Source organism: Thalia democratica, chromosome 8, assembly GCF_965202585.1.
Source record: "Thalia democratica chromosome 8, ktThaDemo2.hap1.1, whole genome shotgun sequence".
Taxonomy (NCBI): Eukaryota; Metazoa; Chordata; class Thaliacea; order Salpida; family Salpidae; genus Thalia; species Thalia democratica.
Window position 1 is genome coordinate 21,228,411 of NC_139172.1, and position 25,461 is coordinate 21,253,871.

The window sequence follows — 25,461 nt, forward strand, 5'->3', positions numbered from 1 at the left end:
AAGAATTGAAGATCTTACGAGTTTAAGGGCAAATACCAAAGAAGTCGACGAAGAAAAGAAACAGAGCTGCAAATAAAGAAGGTTAACGAAAAGTTGGAATCTCAGGCTGCGGTGATTTCAGCTCGGAATGAGGAGAACGAAAAAGCGAAGAAGGAAAGTGATCGTCTTCACGAGGAAAAGACAGACATGGTCGAAGAACTGCTGCAGGTTCGACAGCAGATTGCGAAAGTGAAAAGAGTCGGATTCTTCCGTAGACTTTTTAAAAAGTACTAAATCTGCGTTAAGAAGAAAAATAAAAGTAGTAAATAATCTATTTTAAAAAATAGTTTAATATAAAGAATGGAGCAGGAGTAATAAAAAAACAGTGTAATGTAAAAAGAATTAAATACAAAAGTAATAAAAAACCAAAATAACAGTCGTCATTATTTGTACTAAATAAAAAGTATAATATTGTATGAAAATAATTTCTTGACATCCAAAAACAACTGACTTATTTGAAGAATAAACCTAAAAAGTATAATACAACAAGAACATGTAACAAATTCTACTATCCTTTAAAAACCTTACACAAGATATTCTAAAGTTTTTATGTTTAAGATAGTAGAACTCGTTCAGTAAAACTAAATTCAATAAGTACTATTATAGGAAGGTTTTTGAACGTATTTATATACCATTTGCAACTTAATATCAAAAGATTTTTATTACACAAAGCTTTTCAAAATCATACAAGATTTCTTTGTCAAGTGATAAATTTTAAATGAAATTTGAATTTTTTTTTTTAAGTGAATAGTTTAAAAAATAACTTTAAACTATGACGTATGAACAAATTAAAATAAATACAAAAATTAGAGTTTCAGTAATTAAAACTAAAGGTATGTTTATTAATAGATTGTTAATAATCTTGTTTTACCATTTAATGCTACTTGCTTATTTAAGTTAGGTCGCTCTTCCTCAATCAATATTGATTCCAGGCTGTAAAGTTCGCTTTTCTTACATCATAAAAGCTTTGTGTAATAAAATATAAAAAACAAAATGAATAATCTTTTGATATTAAGTTGCAAATGGTATATAAATAAATTCAATAAATTGTGGATTTACTTTGATGGCATTATATACTTTTTTACAAACCAAACTTAGTTTTATTTAAATCTGTTTCGTGTTATCGGGATTTGCTAGTTAACTGATTCTTATGTCTTTTTAATTTAAAACAACGAACTAGATTTCTCATGTAACAAATATTTGTTAAATTAAGATAGCATAATTTATAATACATTGTTTTAAGTTTGTAATAAAGAGTTTTTCTGGTAATAGATTACATATTAGCTTTTGTTTTTGAAATGTTAATAACACTCGCTAAGCATGGTGAAAGTATAACTACAAAGAAATATACAAATAGTTATGATGGAAAATATTTACGCTCATTATAAGTCTAACAAGTATTATTAAATTTCAGTTGGAAAAAAAGAAAAATATCATTCTATATAGTTGTTTGGGTTTGAAAAAACCTTATATTCTGTTTCTAATTAAGTTTTTTATAATTTTTTATTTATATTATAAAAAGATAGGTCAATTTAATATGAGTTTCAAGTTTGTAAAAGCATGGAAAGTAACCTGATTCATCAAAGTATTTTTACATTTTAAGCGGGTTTTTAAATTACTAATATGAATCTTCTTTAGAAATTATTGTACTATGCTTTGATAAAAAAACGTTAAATTTTTTTTTTTTTTTTAAAAAAAATTGTTTCAACTCAGGAGTAGTTAAACTGCAGCCCACAAAGTCAAAATATGTGGCCCGCGAGGTACTTTTCAGTTCAAAATATGTCATTTCAAAAACAACAAGAAAAGTTTTTCTAAAAGGTTACAATTAGACTCTTAACTTAAGAACTAGTGCTCTATTGTCGTATACTTCTCACACTTTCGGTTAAAAGTGGTGATTTTGTATTGATTTCTACAAATATTCAAAATAACTGCGGACTACATAAGACTGATTTTATACTGATAAGTTTTCCACGACTTGTAAAAGACTGCCGAACTGTTTTCTCTCATACTTTATTAAAGGTTTTTAAATAAGATTATAAAACATTCTAACAAAAACCACTCATTTGCAAAACAAGATTTATTAGAAGTTAATTAGTAAAGAAAAACAGTTTGTCATTTTATTGATGAACAGATATATAGCACAATTTAAACAATAAACTTAAGTTCATAAGTATATACAGGGATGGAGTTATTTAAACTAAATAACTAGACTGAAACTTAAGGTTGAAGAAAAAAAAATACTTTTAGGCGTCTGTGCTAATTAGTTGTATAAGTTTTACAATTTTTACACTCTTTTTACAAAAATATGTTGAGAGCATTTTCAATCGTTTGTATGTTTGCATACAATGTACTAATCGAAAACAGCTTGAATAACCATTTATGTTGAAAAAAGAAAAATGTTTGCATACGTAAGTAAGTACTTTTTAACTTGATGGCATTTGTACTACTGTTTTAAATTTATTTTAAACTATAGTCTTCATATTTCCATCAGTTTAGTTTATATAATTATTAGATGCATCAACTACAATTACATTAATATTTCATACAACTTACTTTACCAGTAAAAAATTAAACACTTAAAATCAATAAAATGTTTTTATTACCAAGATGAAATTATTTAATCTAACCTATTTTCGTAAAAATAACCGGAGTTTGATAAAAATAAACTGACACTTACATTAGTTGCATTAGTTTTTCTAATTAGTCTGAAGCAATATTGAAAATATTACTAAAGAAAAAAACGTTTTAACAAAAAACAGTTTTTTTATAATTAATTAAAATAAAGTATAAACAAAAACAATTTATATCTTACTCATATCAAAACAACTAGTTTATTTGAATTAAGACAGTACAAAATTTACCTATATAAAAAGTAAAATGACATAAAATTTTAAAAAGACAGCATTTTTAAGCATGTTAGTAAATAAGAATCAATTTCAAATTTGTACGTTTATAACTTATTAATTTTTAACAGATACTTTTGAGTTAAGTAAAATTACCACATTCCCTTACTTGTAATTACAAAAGTTAAAATCATTAATTTAAATGAAAAAATTTAAGTAAGCTAATAATAAATTACTTAACTTTTTTTTAAACAACAAATGTTAAGATTTTTATATAAAATAAATAAGAAAACAAAATAAATCAGAAAAAAATATTATCTTAAATGTGGGGTTTCAATATTAAATTAAAAAGGCATTAAATTTACTTTGAAGCTATTACTTAAGTTTTTAAATGTAAGGTATTATCAATTATAAAACAAACTTGTGACTTATTTTTAGCTTGTTTTGACAATTAAAAAAACTAATATAGCTTTATCTTTTGTTTTTAGCTTTAATAGTTTTTAAGGTACCACACATACAACTTACTTATTACTAAAGATGTACCGGACCCGAACTTTTCTTTCAAATTAGAATCCGGCCGGATCCGGATATCAGACAAAAATGGCAATATCCGGCCGGACCCGGATAGTGAGTCCGGTACATCACTACTTTAAACTTAGTAAAATTTTCCCGTTTTCTTTCTGTTTTTTAAATTAAAAAAAAAGTCTTTCATTTCATTTAAAGAGATAGGTTTACATTATTTTTTGTTTTTAAAGATAAACTTAATTTATATTTTCTGTTAAACAAAAATTGATATTTTTTTTGAATTGATAATTAGGGCAGGTGGAATTACAAATGATGAATTTTACTTGTTTGACCCATAAAAAATGTATATATTTGCAGAGGGTTAGTAAGTCTGATGTTTTTCTACCATAGAATAAATAAATTAACCTTAAATTTAGCTTTTATTATTTATTATATATAACTTACAATTACTATGTATTTTTTTTTACCATAACACTTTTAATATGCACTATATGCAGCAGTTATATTATTATATGAAAAAAAATGATTTTTGTAGTTATCTGGACACGTTTAAAGAAAAATCTTGCCCAACGTGTCCGGATAAGTGAATAAGCACTGTACTTGTGGTAACGTTATCTTGTCTTATCAATACTTAACACATCTTTATTTTACCAGATTTATCTTAATTGGTAAAAGTTGTTTTTATACTTACCAACTAACTTATAGCAACAAGGTTATCATTTTTGAGTGAAAATTTAGCAAAAAATACTTGTAACACTCTTAAAATAATACATATGAACATTTAGTCATTTTTTTTGAAACGTTTATTTTTACTTTTGGTCATAAAGTGACAATAAGTATTTTTTTTAAACTAAACATTTTTATTGTATTATTTACGAGATGACATTTTACTAAATTGTTGTATTATCAAAAACATAAACCTCGATCAAATTAGGTAAAGACTTTATCAACTCAACAAGTATGTATATAAACTGGTGCTATGGTTTTACCTAGCAAAATTAGTTTAGGAGAGAAATTTTATATAGATGTTTATTACTTAAGCAAACTTTTTTAACAGCGTTTAATTAAAAAAGTTCTAGACTACATTCTTACCTAAATTATAAATCTTAACTTATTAAATGAGTAATAAAGGATCTTGAAATTCACCTTAGCTGTACAATTTGTTTATTAAAAATTCTATGACAACTTACAGGAACCTTATGTTCAGCTGCAACTTAAAATCATTTGTTGTGTTTTAAATAAAAATGGGTAAAAATAATTAACAAATTTGTACTTTAGAAATCTAATATAGATAACTTTATCCATTTTCATTGTTTATAACGTTTTTATAATATCTATAGAACTCAGGGTCTTTATCTTCTAAATCTCAAAAAAAATGGAAAACATATTAACAAAAAAAAGCAACTTAAATCCATTTTTTATAAAAAGACAGTTACAATGTTTTCAAAAATTAGCGATAAAAAAACACAATATCAAATTTTCAACAATTTGTAAAAGGTTTAAATATATGCTACGATTTACAAATTAAAACTCAAAATTTTCTAATATACTACTTTATAGTAAACAAAAACACAACTTTCGTCATACATTTACTTTTAATTTTGCAGAGAGATAATTCTAATAAACAAAAAGGAAAAGTGTTATTCATACGAAAAACTGAAACGGTTTGAGAAGAAAAAAAATCAACGAAGCCAGTTTGCGCTCTTAGAACTTGCAGTCACGACGCAATGAGCCTGCAGAAGAAAAAAACTTTAAAACGATTCAAACTTTCGGAATGAGAAAAAATTGGGTATTCGAGCACTGAAATACGGGGTAGCATGAGAACACCAGCTTTTAACAAGATTTAAAGACCAAACACATCATTGTTATGAGCGGAGAGGACCATCAGCAGGTCTCCGTTGTTTTTGACGACCGAACCGTTTTAGTACTTCGAATCACATAACTATAATACGCTTGACAAAAAGCAAAGAAAAAAATTGACTTTCTACTTTTTGCTTTCACATTTGTAAACTTTTTTTAGCAGTTTTTCTTTACGGGCCGACGATTCTAATAAGCAAAAATGCAATGTTAATGTATTATTTAAATACTGTAATGATGACGGGAGTCAGCTTACCGTGTTACGTAACAGTTCTGATCGTTCAAACTACTTTCACTATACACAAAACGTCTAATCGTTTAAATACTTAAACAAAATATACACTTTAATACATAATTTAAAATAAATATGATGCTATTAGTCATATATATCAAAAGAACACTGATTTACAGCGTCAAAAGTTGTAACTATTTTGGTTGGAAAGAATTTAAACACGAAATTAAAAAAAAAAAACCGAACATTGAAAAGTAAAAATGTTAAAGAACCAATCGAATTTCCGGTTGAACTCAAAAGCGCGCTTATACGTGTGGATAGTTAAAATTGAAAAAAAAATAGTAATAATATGAAAATCAACTAAAAACTGCGTGAAGCTCTCATCGAAAAGGTCGTTTCACGCAAGATACAACGAGAAGAATAAAAAGAAGAGTTGAAAAAAAACAACAATTCGCAAAAAAACAATCACCTAAAACTTGCTTCAGAATTAGTTGTAACCTTCGCACACAGCTTTTGTGGAAATATATTCAGTGGAAACCCCGATGCTCACAGGTTGAGTTCGTCCGATATTTTGGTGGCGATGCTTTTGAATGCCATGCTCGAGCCGGATATCCTCTGTTTTAGCATTTATTGATTTATGTTTATTCAACTTTTTTAATGTATACATATTCTGATTATGCTTACTTTGGGGTTATTTTCAAAGGCTAGAAGATCTATTGGTGAGGTTTTTTTTTTAATATTTTGGATTAGTTATAATTACAATTTTTTTAGATTGACAGTTTACTTTTAAGTACAATTTAATTATTTAAATGTAGTTTATATACACCTCAAACTTTGTTATTTTTCTTTTCATTAATATCCTTAGTACCTGTTTATGAAAAATTGTAGGTTGATCAAAAACATGACTTTTAATCTTGATAAACTAATAACTCAAACTTTAGTAGAGAACTAATACAGAAACATAGTTTTCTCTGCGACAAACCTTAAATCGAACGCCGTTGAGCCCGTTCAACCTCGGCAGCTTGCAAACTTCCATCTCCCACTGCACCAGGCTCCCGTTGTCCTTGGCGTCCCCGTGCACGCAGAACAGCAAGTACTTCTCCCGCTGCTCGTAATCACAACCGTTCGCGTCCAACACCTGCGCGAGTAAACACTAGTTAGTAATATGCGCGAAAAATATTTCCAAGAATGGCGCGTGTTCGATTTTGATTTGTAAAAAACGTTTAAAAAAGATGCAAGTTATAAAAAGGTTTTACCAGTCTTGGTTAATTTCATACGTCTGAAGATATTAAACTTAAAAAATTCCAAGACAACATATATCACAAAACTTAGTATTTTTTCATTATATTACTCAAACACATATTGAATAAAAAAAATTGCTAGATGACTGACTTTTCTGATCTCCTTCATCATTTCCTTGGGTTCGAGCATGGAAGTTGTTTTCATGGACCACGTGAACCTCAGGCTCCTCGGTTTGCAATCCTTCTCGTGAGCGTCACCGTGCGACGAGACCCCGGCGTTGTTTTGGCGATGGTTGCTATTTGGTGTTTGATTTATTTACTCTTAAGTTTCGAGATTTATTAAAACTGATATAAATTTTACCAATAAAATACATGCTAAAAATCAGTCGCTTAAAATTATAAACTAAGGTCGGTTTAAACACATTGAACTATTTACATTAAAAACTAAACGTTATGAGAAGATAAAAAGTACTGTAATTATAAAACAATTACACAAAATGTTTTCTTTAACATTAAGCATACTTTTTAATTAAAACAATAAAATAATTTTTAAAACTACACTTAATATAAAAAAAAATTCAGCTTAAATAACTTCGTTAGATTTGTTTATTTTTATGCAGTAAAGCAGTTTTAAAGATAAAATCACGTTTTATTTTTTTTTTCAATAAATAACTTTAACGTTACAACTTATATAATATAGCACTTCAATTTTTTTATTTCTTTTAAAAACTTACCGTAAGGGAAAATTAAAACCTGAAGGTTTTTAAAACATATAACTAATACTATAAATAATTTTAAGTGGTTTTACAAACATGCAAATTAACATATCTGATTAGTTTGAAAATGAAACAAGTATTGTTGACAGTGCAAATTAATTTAAATTTCAATAAATAACGTAAAACCCTAAAAGTTTCTATTGATTAAAATATCAACAAAAGATTAATTTGACATGCCGAGATAAAATGCTTTACAAATTTTCGAATAACAATTGTTTTATTAAAATGTCAAATAAATGTTAAATTTTAAAAAACTACGATCAACATACAAAATCATTTCAGTATTAAAATCAGATTTTTAAACAAAACTAAAACATGCGTTTTATATCCAGAACAAATACTTTCTTTATTTTTTTCAAATCAACTGATATAGAATTGAGACTTAAATATTACAATTAAGTATTTACTTTAATTATTTATTTTAAACACCAAAATTACAGAACTCTTAAACAACTTGAAACCTATTGCATAACTATCATAAATATTTATCTTATCTAACTGATAAACTTATAAACATAAACTTTTGCACGTTGAAGTTATATAATAAAATGATACTTCCTAAAGACAAATTTTACAAGCTCTAAAGGCATATGGTTAAGTACAAGAGTTTTGAATTTAAGTAGAAAAAAAAAAACTTATGTTTGGAGCTTGGTGTAAATTTAGTAAACTTTTTGTGAATTTTTACAGTTAAAAATATGAAGATACGGGTCTCTAAATGTCCAGTAATACTATGTTTCAAAAAGTTTTACCACATTTTTATTAAAATAATATTGTTCTTTTAAATTTAAAAGATCTTGATTATGTAAACTTTTGGTGGCAGAAAGTACACAAAATATTTTTATTAATCAGCATTTGATTTTTCATGAAATAGTTTCACAATATACTTCTACAGACACTTATTTTAAATTAGAAACTCATCTAGATAGCTAATTTGAACTGGAGGGTAAAAAATTTTCTTGAAACTTGATCTCAGTATTTAAATTTTCAAGAGGCTAAGAAAAGTCATGTGACTTATTTTGAATTAACACTCTTAATTTCAGAGATTACAAACATTACAACGAGATAAATATTTACAAAAAGGTGAATTCTAAAATGCTCTAAAAGAGCATTGTTTGTCTATAACATTTTGGTAAAACACTTAACTATTTGCTATACCACTAATAATTGGGGTTTTGGCTGTATATAAAATCAGGTATTGGATTTTTTTTTTAATTTATAATAGCTTTAAAACGTTTATAAACAGGTTATTTGAAGTATATATTTTTTCAAGCGTAATTAAAAAATTTAGTTCATTCAATTAAAATTAGTAAAAAAATTAAAAAGGTGTTACTAAATAACCATGCATCGGTAAAATTAATCTAAATTCAAAATCAATACTTGTAATCAAACCAAACAAAATTTAACTTATAAACAGAATTTACAACTTAAGATTAACAGCAATACTTTCAACTGCAATTATAAGTTTTTTATTATAATAATAATTTCCATATTTTTTTTGTGTTAGTATACAAGACCGCTATAAAGTTTTAAGAAATAGTTTTAATTAAAAAATTTTCAAATATACTATATTTTTTATAAATGGTTAAGATTATATTTTGATGCTTAGCTGGATATAATTTTAGATGTCAACTTGAATTCATCTTGTGGTATATGCAAAAAATAGTAAAAAAACCATTAATTCAAGTAATCAATGAGCATAAAAATTTAATTGTAAAGTAAATATAAAAACTTAAGTTTAGCTAAAGGAATGACAAAAAAACGTTTGTATATTTAAGTTAAACCAAAATAAAAATATAGCCAGCAGCAGCCTAAGTACATTCATTCAGCATTCAATAAAGCTATCATAAAAAATTCAATATATTTAAGTACTTTCAACATTTATAAGCTTTATTTTTAGAGGTAAACTTATTTCATAAATAGCACGTTAGTTTGTTACTTATCAATGTTGGCAGACATTTTATTCAACTTTTTTGTCAATGGTTATAAAAGTGGATTTTAGTTGAGAATTTTTACTGACCGTGAGTTTTGAGGTTGGTCTGGATTCTGGTTTCTGACGATTCTCATCGACCTTCTGTGTAATTCAGTTTGTCATTATGACATCACAAAAATAATTAACTTCCTGACTAATTTAATCAACTGTTTTAACATAAATGTATATGTTCATATAAACTAATGGTATACGTTTTATCAAATATTACTTATACTTTAAGCAGGGGTGTAGGATGTCTAAAATTTAAGCATTAGAAAAAGAATAAAAAAATTAACTTATCAAAATATTTAACATGCTAGTAATATTAAACAAAATATTTTTCTAATATACTTTTTACAAGTAATTCAGATCAACTAATTTATAAAACATTGTTACAATAAATTTAAATACAAGTTTACGGCTTTAAACCTCAAATTCATGAATTTTGCACCGTTTTTCAAACTTAATGATAATTTATAGAAATCAAAACACAACTATGCAAATTAAATACACACACGATATAACAAAATTACAAAACTTTAACAAATTTCTTTTAAAGTTCTACTCACATTAAAACAACGACTTCAGCGCATCCTCACAATTAAAGTTACGTTTTAATTACTTCTAAATATACTGATAAAAAATAGTTATAAAACGCTTCAAGCGTACACTTAATTAACACACAAAACTGATTATTGACCACGACAACTCGCATAACATTAGAGCAGGGATCGGCAGGTAGAAAAAGCAACAACTAAAATGTGCTTTAAACAAATATTTTATACTTTTTTTTGTACAAAAAAGTTTAAGCTTATCTTTTAAAAATAACACCAAAAATTCAAAGCATTTTTTAAAAACAAAACTATATTAAACTTTTGAAACAAAGTTTTGAGGCCCGTAGTTTGCCGACCCCTGCATTGGAAGATGGAAATTACATATGATGTTAAGGTAACCTGCGGAACTTGCTGGCGATCTTGCTCATGATGCCTGAAGAGCTGGGCGGGTGATTGTCGTTGCTCGGACCGGCCTGGTCTTGAGAGGTCGGGATGCTGGGAGGTCCGTTGTACATGGCCACGTTCACCGGCTGAAATTGAAATAAGGTTTAAATTTAAAAAATATATAAATGGGTGATTTGAGTAGGTTTGCTCAACTGCGGGTGGTTGCTAAAGGTTTATTGAAAATTTCTTCCAGATTTTCTACAGAAGAAGTAATTATTAATCTAACTATTAGTGTTAAATTAAACTTAGGGTAAAAAACTGTCTTTAACAACATTAAAAAGATACTGGAAAAATATTTTAAACGTGTTTTTTTGTAAACAAAATTTTAAATGATACAAAAAAAACATCTATTTATATGATATTTTTTTTGTTTTTAATCAAAATTTCACTAGTTTTCATATGAAAATAGTACGAAGAAGATTTTTTGTGATTTTTGTTCAAAATTCCAGGTTTTACCAAGATTTTTTTTGCCTAAGTTGCCAAATTCCAGATTTTTCCAGGTTTTTTGGCAACCCTTAATAAAATTGTTTATTAGATGCAATTTTTTAATTTGAAAATCGTAGCGTAAAAATTGTATACCAAACTAAAGTTACTTTTGATTTTTTCAAATTTTTAAGATCTTTTAAAAAAATAAACGTCCAAACAATAAATTAGACAACAACTTTAATTAAGTGTGTTATAACTTTTTGGTAATTTTTTTTAATTTTTGCAACCATCAAGCACATTATAAGTTTTGGAGTTATATAATTTTATTCGGTAGTGACTTAGTTATATTTTATCTGATCAACTATATCAAAAGCGACGAACCTTTTTTGGGGGCTCGACTTTCTGTTTGTTGCTGGTGGGGCCGTGGTAGGTCATTCTGCCCTTGGAATTTCTGGGGAAGGCGTTTCTGGGGCTGCTGGCTCCCGATCTGTGATCGCCGCTGATGGAAGATCGGTTTCCTGCCGCCTTCGTGGAAGACCTGACGTTGGGTGGCGCTACAGAGTCCTTTGTGCTGCAACTGTTAAAGTTGATGGTTATTTAGGTATATTATTATTATTACTATTATTATAGCTCATACTGTGTATATGAAAAGTAATAAAAAATTTATATGCTTACAACATAACTTAAGTTTATGATTCAAACTGCATTCATTTGATTTCTTAAACCATTTATAACTTATTAAAGTTTTAGAATAAAACTTCTTTTTTAAGTAAAATATATATGTTGTGGATTATAAAAATTTGAACACTCAAACAAAACTGTCTAGGTATTTTTTCAGTAAAATGTATAAAAAAATATTCTTAAAACAAACAACCTAAAATTACCAAACACGCATTAAAAGTATATAATTTTTTCAGGGAAAAAAAAACATTTACATAACGTTTCAAAAAAGTTTTTTTCGTATCTTTATAATACTTAACTTTCAGGGTGGTCAAAAATTTTGTGGAAAGTTGTTCCAGGTTTTCTGATTCATTCTATGTTTTATAATATAAAGGTTTTCTTGCCCTTTTTGTTACATTTGTAACCCTAAGATGAAAAAACTATTTTGATAGTTTTGAGGTACTTAAAATAATTTTTAGATGATAGTATTTAAACGATTACATGACTTACTTCAGTTTACAAAGTTTTAGTATTAATATAACGCATGTAGTCTTAAAATTTAGTTGCAATTAAAAAAAAAGTTCAAGTTTTTTATTAAATATGACCTTACTAAAGGATTTTTGTAACCTAAAATACTTAAAATTACAAGTCTGTGACAATACACGTTTCATTTTAACAAAATGTTGAAAATCTAAATTTCAATAAATTCATTATACTTACATTAGTATCATTAGTACTTAAAAAACTTGTTTTGAAAGAATATTTCAACATTCAAATTACTTAAAAACTATAATCAAATAATATACTTTACTAGTATAACAAAATATATAAAAACTCAAACGCAATGTATATCAAATTTAAATTTGAGCTACAACTGAAGTCTTTTATGTTAGATTGAAAAAAAAAGTTCATGACTTTTTAGAGAAAAATTTAATATAAAAGTATAAAATAAATATAGTTTACAAAAAATATTATGTAAAAAATTAAATATGCAAATTACAAGATTTTTTAAGTATATTAGTATTTTAAATAAGCATTTCCAAAAAAAATATTTCAAAAACATTATTTATTATGGTGAAAACACTCAAAATTATGTTTTGGACTTGCAAGATTTATAAAGCTAATTTTAATGTCAAAAACAGTAGACAATTTTTTTTTGTAAAAAAACTCCATACATTTCAGCACAGGCTTAACATATTTTGAAATATTTTACAAAAAACTTTAAATGATTAAAATAAAATACTAAAAATGACCTTCGTAGCAAACTAAAAGCTGCAACTAAACATCAACAACGAACTGAGCACGGCAAGCAACGACATTTACAATCACAAAACACATTTCACGACAACCACATAAAGCTCTGACTGCAGTCGTAAAGTATTGAAATCTCATATACTTTAAAAAATCAACACAAGACATTGTCACACTTCAGCCAGCCGCTGAACTCACTTGTTGGCGGCTCCGATGTTGTGGCTGGTCTTGGACGAGCTGACCGAGTGGGACTTGCTGTGTCCGGGACACCTGGCCGTGGACAGCTTGAAGTTGTCCGTCGTGCTGTGTGGTACGCAGAGATGTGATACAACACAAAAAAATATATAGAAAAATTCGAAATGGTTTTAAAGGACAAGTTTGGCCTAATGATACGATAGCATGTAACATTTTTCGAGCTGCCTTAACATTTTACTAACTGCCTGCGTTATCACTAGCTGGTAAAAATATTGATAAACATTTTTAGACAATACTTTATGATTGCAGGGTTGCCACTCGTTTTTTCAAAAAAATACCCAGGTTTTCCAAATTTCTTTCAGGTTTTTAAGTGTACACATTTTTAGGTCTATTCTTAGTTTAAAGTTAATTTCTGTATAAGAAACTGTGTTAAATAGTATAAAAACATTAAAAAGATACTGTAAAGTTACTTTAAAAATTTTAAATAAAAAAATTGATGACAAAAAAATCTTATCTTTATGATAGATTTTTTGCGTCAAATCTAAATTTTACTACTTTAAAGTTAAAATTATTAAAAGTTCCAGGTTTTTTGATCAAAACTCCAGGTTTTTCAAAGTTTTTTTTTCAAAATTTCTCAATTTCCAGGTTTTTCCAAGTTATTTTTGCCTAAATTATCGAATTCCAGATTTTTCAAGGTTTTTCCAGGTTTCTAGGTAAAGTGGCAACCCTGTGATTGTCATAATTACGGTATTATCTTTTATAAACTTACAATAAATAGTATTAAAATACGTTCAGTTTAATTTTGGAAATAAAATCAGCTAAAAAGTATCACTAGAAATGAGTATTGAAAAATCTAACTTAAGGAATACCAAGACATCTTATTTATAAAAATTAACATTGGCTGCTATAAAAAAGCTTTTAGTAAAAACTTAATATCACTTTTTATAAAATCTATAAATTACTTCTAAATTTGTAAAAAGTTCCGTAGACAAACTTTATGTATCGCAACTTTTACTTTGTCAATTTCCTAGGAAAGTCTAAAATTCAATAAAATTATATATTCCTTTTTTAGATTCTATTTGAATAAGATTTATTTAAGCACTGAAGAGGTCTTTGACCGAAACTTAGTTTGTAAAATAAATTTTTGAAAGAATAAATATATTACTTCTCCTCCAGCAGTTGAGATCTCTCTATTTGTTTTCTTGAAACCAAAACATATTATATATTCCTTTTTTTTATAGATAGAAACTTCAAGATTTAAGGAACTATTCCATTAATAACATAAACACTTTCATGTGTTACATTTCTCTTCAAAAAAAGAAAAAAATTGGGTTGAACACTCAAAAAAGAGTCCTTATTTTTAAAAAGAGTGTCTATTTAAATTTTATCGTTAACATTTTCCATACGATACTTGTTCAACTCAAAAATTTCATCCTCTATGCCTCAAAAAACTTATGCCTTAAATGTTAAACTGTTTACTGAGATAAAAATTTATAAAAATAAGACTAACTTTTAAATAATGACTTTTATCTATGTCTTTAGACTTTTGTACTATGAAAGCATGAACAGCAATATAACTTAAACTATTTAATTAAAAAGTAATAGTGTTTGGTGCAAAAAAAATCAAAATATGCACTATAAAAACTGCAATCAAAAAAATATGTTCTTATAAAAGTTGTAAATTTCATCGAGTCTACGTATAAAAAGACAAAGAAAAAAATAAGATAATAGAATGTAAAATTTTACGATTAAGATTATTCATTTTAAGAAAATGTTGATAACAATACATTTTACAGTAAGTAATTCAACTAACAACTGCTTAGTTCATATAAATTGAAAAAGTGTTTGAGAAAACTTTAAAATATAATAATTTCTTTTAGAAATAAATAAGACTTTGTAAACAATAAAAACAAGCTATTTTTTCTGCTAAAATATATTTCATAACTTATGGGCAATCTTATTACCAAAATTAATTAAAAAATATAATTTGGGTTTTAATTTTAATTTAGTAGCGTACTAATAATGCCTTTGATATATTAAACTCAAAGAAAAATTAATTAAGTAAGCAAGCAAGAAACTTCAAAAAAGTCTTCTAAACATTCTAAAACTTAAAAACTATTCTAATTTCACATATTTTTGGTCTCGGTTGTTTAACTAACTTTTAGTATAAAAAACTTTTGTTTTAGAGAACGAATTTATAAATACTAGTACTACTTGATAAAAATAATTAATAATTTGCTATATATATACATATATATATATCTTTAAATAAGTTTTCCAGTATAATAAGTTTTTAAGAAACATATAGTAGTACGATATTTAAGAACCTTTTTCTTATAAAAATTAGTACCATGTACAGCTTAGAACATTGTTTTTTAAGAGGAATATTCAAAAAATAGGAATAACTTGATTGATGCTTTTTATAAGATTCTAAAAAATGTTATAATTATTGAACTAAACAAATTAAAAACATCTTTGAGCTGATTTTAAAATAAAGATATCATTTTTTTTATGTTAATACTTTCTAAATAGTAGTCGTTGCAAACAATTATTGATTTCTTATGTTAAAAAATTTAAACGCTTTGTTAATTTTTGCATACAGTGCTTTATCCATTAGTGATTCAATTAAGTATTCGCGGAAAGTAACAAAACTGCTTTTACGAAAACTAAAAATGAGCTCCTATCGATTTATAATGCTTTAATATGGATACAAGCACACCTTGAAAAAACTTGTAGGAAATTTTATTCTGTCTCTTGTAAAATTTTATCTACATATGCGTTAAGTGGAACGATCTTTTTTATACAAGCTTATACCGTTAAACTACATATAATATTAATACCGTTTACTTAATTTAAACTTTACTTTTTAGAAAACGAAAAGAGAACAATGACAAAGGTTATCTGGACCTCGAATCACTTGCTTGCCAATTAAATATTTTGAACGAGTAAAAAATTCTGAACAGATTTAAAAGTTCCACACGGTACTTGCGTAAATCTCAGAGTTTATAGACAAAAACTTTAAAAAAAAATGTTTGTTATTAAATTACTAGTGTGATATAGCTTGTATAGAATTTCTTGAGCTAAATGTTATATTTACACAATAAAATTAAATAACTAGAAATTTTCTATTTGTTAAAATATGTTTGTTTAAGTTAAGCATTAAATTATCTAAGTTCCTCAAAATTCAAATACTTCACACATCCTTGAATAATGAAATATTTTTTTATTTTTAATTGTACTCCAAGTCTTTCATTTTAAAGATATACTGTTGTCAGAATACTTATTAGTTTATACATACTTTTAAAAGAAAAATATTTTGAAAATCTTATAAATACTAAATTATTTACTGTAAGTCTTCAATGATAAATATTAGTTTAGTTCTAAAAGTTAAAAGTTCAGACAAATAGTAAGTCATTGAAAATAAAAAAATAGTTGAATTGAAAAATATTTTCACAAATACATATACGTATTGTACTGTCTATGTTGGTAATTAAAAAATTAAATTACTCAAGATTCAACAATTCGTTATTTGAAATGTTTTCTCACAACGAACAAACAAAGCATATATACAATTCCTGAGCTGTTAATACACAGTTGTAGTATTAACAGCGTAATACAAAATTCCTACTCTAATGCATTAAATTTAACAACGTGTTTGAAACTGAAGTTGTATTCTGTGTTTCAAAGTATGCTAGACTAAATATTATAATACTAATTCCAGACCTACTACTTGCAATAACTGTACTTCTACTTGTACGCGTGAATGTGGACAATAACTAAACTTGTTTAACTTATAATATTTAATAAAATAAACTCACGTATTTCTCCGAGATTCTGCGGTCCATTTCTGTAATAAAAAAAACTATATAGTAAGTCCTAACTAGACACAAAATAACAATACATGCACATTTGAAATTAAAAAAGTAATTTAGTAAATTTCAAAAAGCATTAAACAGCGGGATTATTAGGGGGAAAGACGGCAATTGACTAGAAAAAAATTGGTGACTAAAAAATTAAACCAGGTGATTATATAAGGTTAGGATAGAAGTGAACTTTTTGGTTTCAAAATAAAAATTGTATACTATTTTAAAAAAATTGCTTGCAAAAACTACAGAAAAATTCTGGAATACTTTTTATTAAATATGGTACAAATTCTATCAAAAATTAAAATAAGTTCTTCAAAAAAAAAAATATTGAAAAAAGTATGAATAGTCTTCAACATGTTCATTGCAAAAAGAAAAAAAAAAGTTTTTAGGCAAAGACATAATTTTCAACAAATTTATTTTTAGATCCACCATTATACTGACTAAAGCCTAAAAAAAATTGGGAGGTTCAATTGGGGACTTTTAAGGTATATGATCTTAAATAAAATACCCCTAAATTTCCCAAAATTCTCTTTAATCTTATAAAATTAGAATAAAAAAAAACATAAGTATAATGAACTTTTAAACAACTAGTCTTAATTTTAAAAGGAAAATATATGGTTATCAGATAAAAATGGAGAAAAAAATAGCCACATATAATTATTTTAGGCTTTGCAAGAAAACTTGATGCAGACCTTAATTTCTGTATAAGCCATAGATCATTTTAAGCAATTTTCGAGTGGAAAAATAACATAAGTTGGCCAGATTTAAACTTACATAGCTTTAAAAACACTTGAACCTAAAAAAAAACACATAGTTTTGAAAAGAATAAACCCAGCTCTACACAACTATTTCGATATCTAGTTAATTTTTTTAGTCACAAAAAAGTCAACTTCCGCCGGCCCATTGGGTATTGCACAATACTTTAGAAGTTTTAAAAGTATTTTAAACTTGCAAACCTATACAATCATAAAATAATTTCAAATTAAAACAAGTTAAGTTTTAAAAGCTGTTAAAACGCAGTTGCATTAACAGTTGCAATTCACAAACTTTCGGCTCAAGAGCGTTGCGAGTCGCAATTGAATCTGAGAAAAGGTCACTAATATAAGCAGCCTGACTTTATACTTTATGTACGGTACGTTTAAAACATACAACAAACTAGTGCTGCATTTTGCTAACATATGAATAATTCACGAATTTAATCGATAACTTTCTCATCGGCTAACTATAAATCGCACCCGGTCATATTAAATCTTGGACAAAGTTTTAAAACATTTCTTTTAAGTTTGTATTCAGCTTTCACTTTCTCAGTGGCATTCAGACTAATTTAAAAAGCACTCAACGGCAAAAGTGTTATGTAAACAACTTTTTCACTTAAAAACTTACAGTATGCACGAACAACAGCTTTAAAATTTTATAAACAGTTCAGTATAATCAATTTTACGATGTGTTACATTAAAAAGTGCTTGTGTTGAAACATACGACTGCTTATTTGTTTTTTTTTACAAATTTAAAATATAAACAATTAGCAAGAATCAAACCTTTGTTGTGTCCAGGTTACGCTGAGCCAAGCTTGAGGTCGGAATTTCAGATTTGTTCGGGTTGGCAGCTTGCGATGATGTGATTGATTTGTTGCTGTATTTGTTTGTTATTTTATTTGCTTTATAAAACTAGTATAACTTGATATGAATTTTTTTTTGAAAAAGTTAGTAAAATTGACAACGTTTTTTTATTATACTTAAATTATTTTTAAACTTTTAGAATATCATATTTTATTACAAAAGATTGTGAAGTTCATAAATCCTTATTTCAAAAATTTTATCTATGTCAAAAATGTTAATAATTCGATAAAGGTTACTTAGTAGAACATAAAAATATAGGACAAGTTTTTTTTAATAATTACAAGTCTGACCCGTTGTTGGTTTGTGCATCGGCCTTGCCGTTCCTGCTGGTTTGGTTGTGAACTTGATACTTGTTGTAAGGACTGTGAGTGGAAAGCGATCTTCCGGTCATACCTGGCTTACCACCATTGTGGCGACTCGACACTCCAGCTATTATTTGTAATATTTTATTTAAAAACATACTTAGTTATTTATGATACATAGTTATTTTTTATTAAAGTGAATAAACAAACAATTTCAAGAAGTAGATATGAACACTTGTATTATTTATTTTTCCATAGATAATAAAAACTTAAAATCGAATTTGTTTTTTAATCAACATGTTGACTGAAATGATGTAAAAAGACATGCGAATAACTCAGAGTAAAACTTAACTTTTAGGTAGTTACTCAGTATAACATCGTAACCTTTCTTCTTTTATTACATAGTAAATAAAAAATGTTTGAATTTAGTGTGTTGTAACAAAACTTTTGGTTTGCTAAGAATTCACATGCAGTTCATGTTATAGTTTGTCAAAAACAAAATTAAATGTCTAAATAAAACAACGTTGACAAATGTATTCAAATTCTTAAAAAAAATATCTTTAAATCTCACCTACTAATTATTTTAAATGTACAGACAAATAATTATATTGAATGTTTAAAGTTGCTTTACTATACTTTAAACAAATCTTAAACTTCAAATACAATATCAACTGTTACTGTTTTAGCTAAAAAAAAATTCTAAAAGCTAAAAAAAATCTCTTCAATTGAAACAAAAATGCTTTCAAAAAAAATTCTGGATGTTTTCTTTTTTTTTTCTACTTTACCTGCTGCTGACTCGCTACCAACCCCGACGCTTCGCTGCTTCAGCTTGAAATTCCTGCCCCGCACCGACGAGAAATTCGGTATTCCCCCGCGCTGATGCCGGTTGCAGTCGAGGAACTCGCGCAGGATCCTGGTCTTGTCGTTCCACATGGTCGAGCCGCTGCCGGAGGTCGCCGTCGAGTCGTAGCTGTCGCTGGAGACGACGCTCACGGGCGGGGAGGTGGTCCGCATGGGAGGGGTGAACGTCCGCATCGGGTGCAGCTCGAAGTTCTCGATGGGCGAAGTTGTTCGCGCGCCTGGTAAAGTGGCGGTTTAGTGAAATTGCAAACAGCCAATCACCATCTACCGGGACTACCAAAAAAAAAGTTTGAACATTTTATAGTAAAGCACATTGACTTCAATGTTGTTTCTAAAGCAGGGTTTCCCAAAGTGGTTGATATCGCTCTATTGGGGCGCATTACCAGCGGGCAATAATTAGAAAAAGTACAAAGTCAATGGGTGTTTAACTAGAAAAGGGGAGATATTTAACAATGGACGACGATTATTGAAACTACTGTCAAGTGGGCAATAACAAAAAAAAGTTGGGGAAACCCTGGTTTCAAGCTAAAACTTCAGCTTTTTACAATATTTAACTAACTAAAAAAAAAACATTCAGTCTGTTTCTGATAAAAAATTACAAAATAACTTTACTAAATAAAGAAACAAAGCAACTGGTGCTCAAAAAAAAAAGTTAATACTTAATACTCAGGATGGATTCATGTAAACTTACTAAACCACAGGTTAGAAATTTTAATAAGCTCTTGTTTGTCCTATTTAAGAAATTACACAGAACTGCATTATAAATTATAAAATCCGCCTCAATTACAGAATTCATAATCGTTATCTTTGACTTAAGTATCAATTTTGTAAAATGTTCGTGAAAATGAATTAGAATAGTGTATAGTCTTAACGGTTATATAAACTATATCAGTACAATTGTGTTTACTAAGTAGTTAGGCACAAACTGAGAAATTTTAACTTTTATGGTTATTATAAATCCACTCATTCTAGATTTCTCAAAAAACAATTGGATAAAAATTTTCTGAAGACTAAGAAATGCTGGATTTGTAATAAACTCATTTATTAAGGCTTAGTGTTTGTCGAGTTTATTGAAAAACTAACAATTTGACAGAAACAGATTTTGATTTAACTTTTGAGTTTCTAGCATATAACTCATCAAGTACATAGTAGTGAAGTAACTTCTCGAACAAAAAATTACCCATGGATAAATTTTTTTCAAATAATTCTAAAAATTCTGATCTATAAATTTGTAAACTTGCTGAGACTAAAAATTTCATAATCATGTTAAACTTAAAAAAAAATGTTATTAAGAAATTTACAATAAAAATTTTTAGTTGTAGTTAGTGATGGACAAGTAACCTCTCTGCAGCAGAGAAAAATAACTTAAATTTCACTTTTTAAATTATTATAGCTTAGTATTTAAACAATTTAACTTCTTCTTATTTTAACTAGTTTGAAAAAACATTACTAACTTACTTATTTTTGTTTAAGTAACTAAATCTTAACTTTCAACTTCTAAAATTACATGGTTAATTCAGGGTTGCCGAAAGATTTTTGAAAATTTTCTTCAAGTTTCTAAATTTCTAACAGAATTTTTTAAGAACAAGTTTTTTGGTCCATTTTTAGTATAAACTAATACTTAAAAAAATAAACTGTTTTAAAAAGTGTAACAAAATTTAAAAGATACCGTAAAGCTACTTTAAACTCATTACTTAATAAATGAAAAATGTACGACAATTACTTTTTTTTATATGTTGGACTAATTGTATTTTATTGAAATTTCATTACTTAACATGCAAAAATTGTTTAAAATTCCAGGTTTCAACAATTTTCAGTGATTTTTGTTCAAAAAAAAAATGCTTTTTTTCAATTTCTAGGTTATTTGGCAACGCTTGTAATTTAATAAATGTAACAATAAAAAAATAAAAAACAAACTAAAAAAAAACTAAACTATAAAACATACTTAAAATAAATTCAAGTAACTGCTATCTACAATTTGAAACTAGTTTGAAATGAATCTACATATCGTAAGCAGCTTTTACTTAATCAAATCAAAACTAACAAAAACTTTTTATATTTAAGTAGTATTTAATTAAACTACTTTTAAAACTATAACTTTATAATCAAATAAAAATTGGTACTTGCCTGACTGGTTTTTCAATGGCTTTTACAAGTTAATTAAAAAGCAAAAACTTAACTTATTTTCAAAAACTTTTGAAAAAATAGTTTTTATTTTACTATTTTTTTTAATTTTTTATTAAACAAAACATAATCATTAGATATTTAAATTCACAAGTAACTTTAAAATTGATCCCTTTTTTTTAAATAACCAAATTAGTTTTTACTAAATTTAATCAAAAGATCATGTAACTATTTAAATGATAAACATGGCATTTTATTCATTAAAGATCCAGTAACTGTTGATTTATAGATTTACTATTTAAAATTTTGGATTTTAGCACATGTTTAAATTACTTAACAAGAAAAATAACTTACGTAACTTTGGTCGGAACAAAAATTTTGCTTAGATATTATGAGCTAAATAACGTTTCAACCTTTGTACATAGAACTCATTTTCCAGAAAAAAAAAGGTCAAATAAATTTACAAATAAAACCTTATTTTGCTATTAAGAATAAAAGACCCACTATGAATTCTTGAAAATATTATATTCAAACGTTTTGTTATAAAAAAAACAACTTTTTTTTTTCAAACTCACACTTGGTCTTGTTGATTTGGCTGCTCTGTCGAACGGACTTGTTGACGTTGTTCGAAGGCGTGGACGTTGATTGGCTGACAGAAGATTGGCCACTGGGTGGCTGCTTTATTGAAAGCGCGCTGCTGCTTCTTGCCACTGTGGCGTCGTTCAACTGTTTAAAAATTAATAATTATTTTTAAACTTTTGTTAACTATATTTAAATATTATCTGTACTTTGTATAATTTATATTTTTAATAGTTTACAGAGTCCTACATGACAGCGTTGGTTTTAAGAAGGATTGAATAAATTTAAGAACACAAAACTGTGAAAAAACTTGAGCGCTAGGTGATAGAACATACTCACTTCAAACAAAGTTAAAGCTTAACACTGAAATTTTTTTAACGAATTTTATTCTTCTAACAGCATGAAAAAAAAACTTGATGGTCTTTTATTTTTGGAAGACAGTGCATGACAATTTTAAAACCAAATCTATAGTATGCATGTGATAGAAATTAAATTTAATTTTTTTCTAATCACATGTATGCAACAGCTTCAGTTTTTAATTCAATTGATACAAAAAAACGATAAGATTTAAACACTATACATGCAGAAAAATACAAACTTAAAAAAACAGCGCGGGTTTTAAACCTATTTGTTCAGATATTGCAATGCTGTGTATAGATATGGCAATGCAAAGGATGTCATTGAATAAATTATTCGAAAAAAGATCAGAGCTATAACAGGATTGGCAGTGTTAAATCCGCGCACAACATCGAAAAACGCAGCAAATTCGCAAGGAACACAGCGTTCGGGACAAGCACCGCGCTCAAAGGACTCTTGTGTTCGCGTACAAAAAAAATACACAAAGAGCGACACACACAGAAAACAAAAGGAGAGAATTGCGAAAAACGAGAGTGAAAAACTGGAGCGTATATATCGGGCTGGAGGCGAGGAAAATGAGCCGTCACGCGCTGGTGAGCATAAAAAGCTAACAAGTATATGCATGCATGTTTGTGAGAAAAATTATTTTCGTTTTTAAATAGATTTTAGCTCTGCGAGTCGCTTTTTTTTTTGAAAGCTGCGTTCAGCTGCTCGATGGAAACCGCAAAACCGTTGATAAAACAAGGAAATCACTTTGAACATAAACAGCGATATTTATAGCTTTTAACATCAAAGATAAATAATAAATCTAATAAACTGTTGTTTACTTTTACATATTTTTGAGAAACGTATAATGATCTAAACCTCAGAAGACTTTTCGTTGAGCAGCAAGTAGAGTGCAAACTTTTCGTCGTATTTTCTTTCCCTTATGGAATTTTCAGCGTCTTGTCGGCTGTATCCCATCTCGACCATGGTTTCTGATAAATATAGAAATTAAATAAACTTTATGAAAAACGTTTCATGTTTTTACTTTGCTAAAATTCTGCTTGCTTTTTCCGTTTTAGGATAAGATAAATTTGAGTTTTGACTTAATTGACATAAACTTTTGTGAATCAAGTTCAATTTTTTAGTTGCAAAAAATTAAATATGTTAATTTTTAAATTTAAAACAATGCTTGATTTTTTATTTTGGCTACAGTTTATTGAATGTTTTTTGTACATACAAATATTATTATGAATAAAGTACTGATAAAATTAATATTTTAAAAAAGTAACATAATGTTTAGTAACAAAACTCAAGTAATCTTATAAGACATAAAATTTGTAATTGACCATTTTTTCGAAAAATAACATTTAAACGAAAAAAGTTTAAACTACTATTAAAGCCTAGAAAAAAAGTTTATTTTTAAATTACAATGAGTTCTACAACTGAAATTTTATTTTAAACTTGACGTTAATTAATCAATTGCTTGGTAATTGTGATAACAGTTTTACAAGTTATTAAGCAATTAAACGGCAACTTGTTTATTGACTAGTTTAACCAAGCTTTTTTATTTAATTTTATTTTTATAAAATAAAGTAAAAGCTTGTTGATTTAGTCATATTAAGTAATTTTTAAGGCTTTTTATTTTAAACTTGTTATGTTAAAATAAATATTTGTTAACAAAAATTGGTAACAACAATAATATTTTTACTAAAGGTATAAGAAAATAAATATTTATTTTACACGGTTTACACACTCAAGAACTTTCTTCTAGAAAAGGTTTTTTTTAAAGATATTTAAAAAAAACCTTTTACCATTTGAAACATCTTAGTAACAATTAAATTCCTTTATTATAAACTAGTTATATAAACAAATAAATATTTAAATCATATAAGAATGATATAACTTTTAGGTTCGCCAATATTAATGATAATTATTTTATAAAGACTAAGAATATAAAAATATATTAATACGTTATTCATTTAAGTTGTAATAGATTTAGTATGGTTTTATGTCCACAATATTTAAGAACGGTTAGAAATTATATTATTTTTTTAATTAATTACTGAGTTTTTTTAAGTTTTTTTTTTGAAAGTACCATATTTTTACAAACTAATCTGTTTATCAAAAACTTTTATCAGTAATTACTTTAACTTTTTAATTAAGGTTAAAGCTTAATTTATAGTATTGATAAAAGTGTTTGAAAAACAGTATAGATTATATATAATTTAAATTACTTTTAACTAATAAAAGTTATAAATATTTATCTTTTAAGAAATTACAAATTCATTATTTGTAGTTTTCTAAAAAGTTTAATAAAATAATTTCATTTAAAATAAAATGCTCAGATAAATTTTCTTATACTAGATTATATTTTTTAATAAGCTTGAATTTAATATAATTATAGTTACTATTTTTTACCGTATATGTATGTTTTTTTAAAACTACATTTATTACTCAATTAAATTGTAATCAATAAGTTTTTTAAAAATGTCTCAATTTAAATTGACACTAATACCTTACATCAAACTGTTCCGTGTTTCACAAAAAAAGAACTTTTCAAACTAAAAAATTGAAACTATTGCGTAGAAGTATTTCTTATCTTATTTAAAATTAACACTTCCATTTACGCAATCGCGAATGTAGATACAAAATGCGCACATTCAAACACATTACACACACAAATGAAGGCGTATCAAACGTCAAGTGATTGCTGAGACAAAAGTCAAATTAGGAAGAACGAAGCATTAGTTGATCAT

At 26.7% G+C, this 25,461-nt stretch overlaps 1 protein-coding gene across 1 annotated transcript in view; it reads right to left on the bottom strand.

Annotated features, from left to right (window-relative positions):
• Positions 1-4,813: 4,813 nt before the first annotated feature.
• Positions 4,814-25,461, bottom strand: part of LOC145843387 (MAP/microtubule affinity-regulating kinase 3-like) — a 32,933-nt gene continuing 12,285 nt past the window's right edge. Inside the window, exons 12-23 of the mRNA XM_082950859.1 lie at positions 23,585-23,697; positions 22,360-22,510; positions 18,788-18,926; positions 18,417-18,510; positions 16,831-16,859; positions 13,016-13,120; positions 11,288-11,483; positions 10,436-10,566; positions 9,531-9,584; positions 6,889-7,033; positions 6,479-6,634; positions 4,814-6,111 (exon numbers count right to left, since the gene is read on the bottom strand). Of these exons, the coding sequence (XP_082806985.1) occupies positions 6,043-6,111; positions 6,479-6,634; positions 6,889-7,033; positions 9,531-9,584; positions 10,436-10,566; positions 11,288-11,483; positions 13,016-13,120; positions 16,831-16,859; positions 18,417-18,510; positions 18,788-18,926; positions 22,360-22,510; positions 23,585-23,697 (1,382 nt within the window). The 3' untranslated portion in view covers positions 4,814-6,042. The remainder of the gene's footprint in view (positions 6,112-6,478; positions 6,635-6,888; positions 7,034-9,530; positions 9,585-10,435; positions 10,567-11,287; positions 11,484-13,015; positions 13,121-16,830; positions 16,860-18,416; positions 18,511-18,787; positions 18,927-22,359; positions 22,511-23,584; positions 23,698-25,461) is intronic.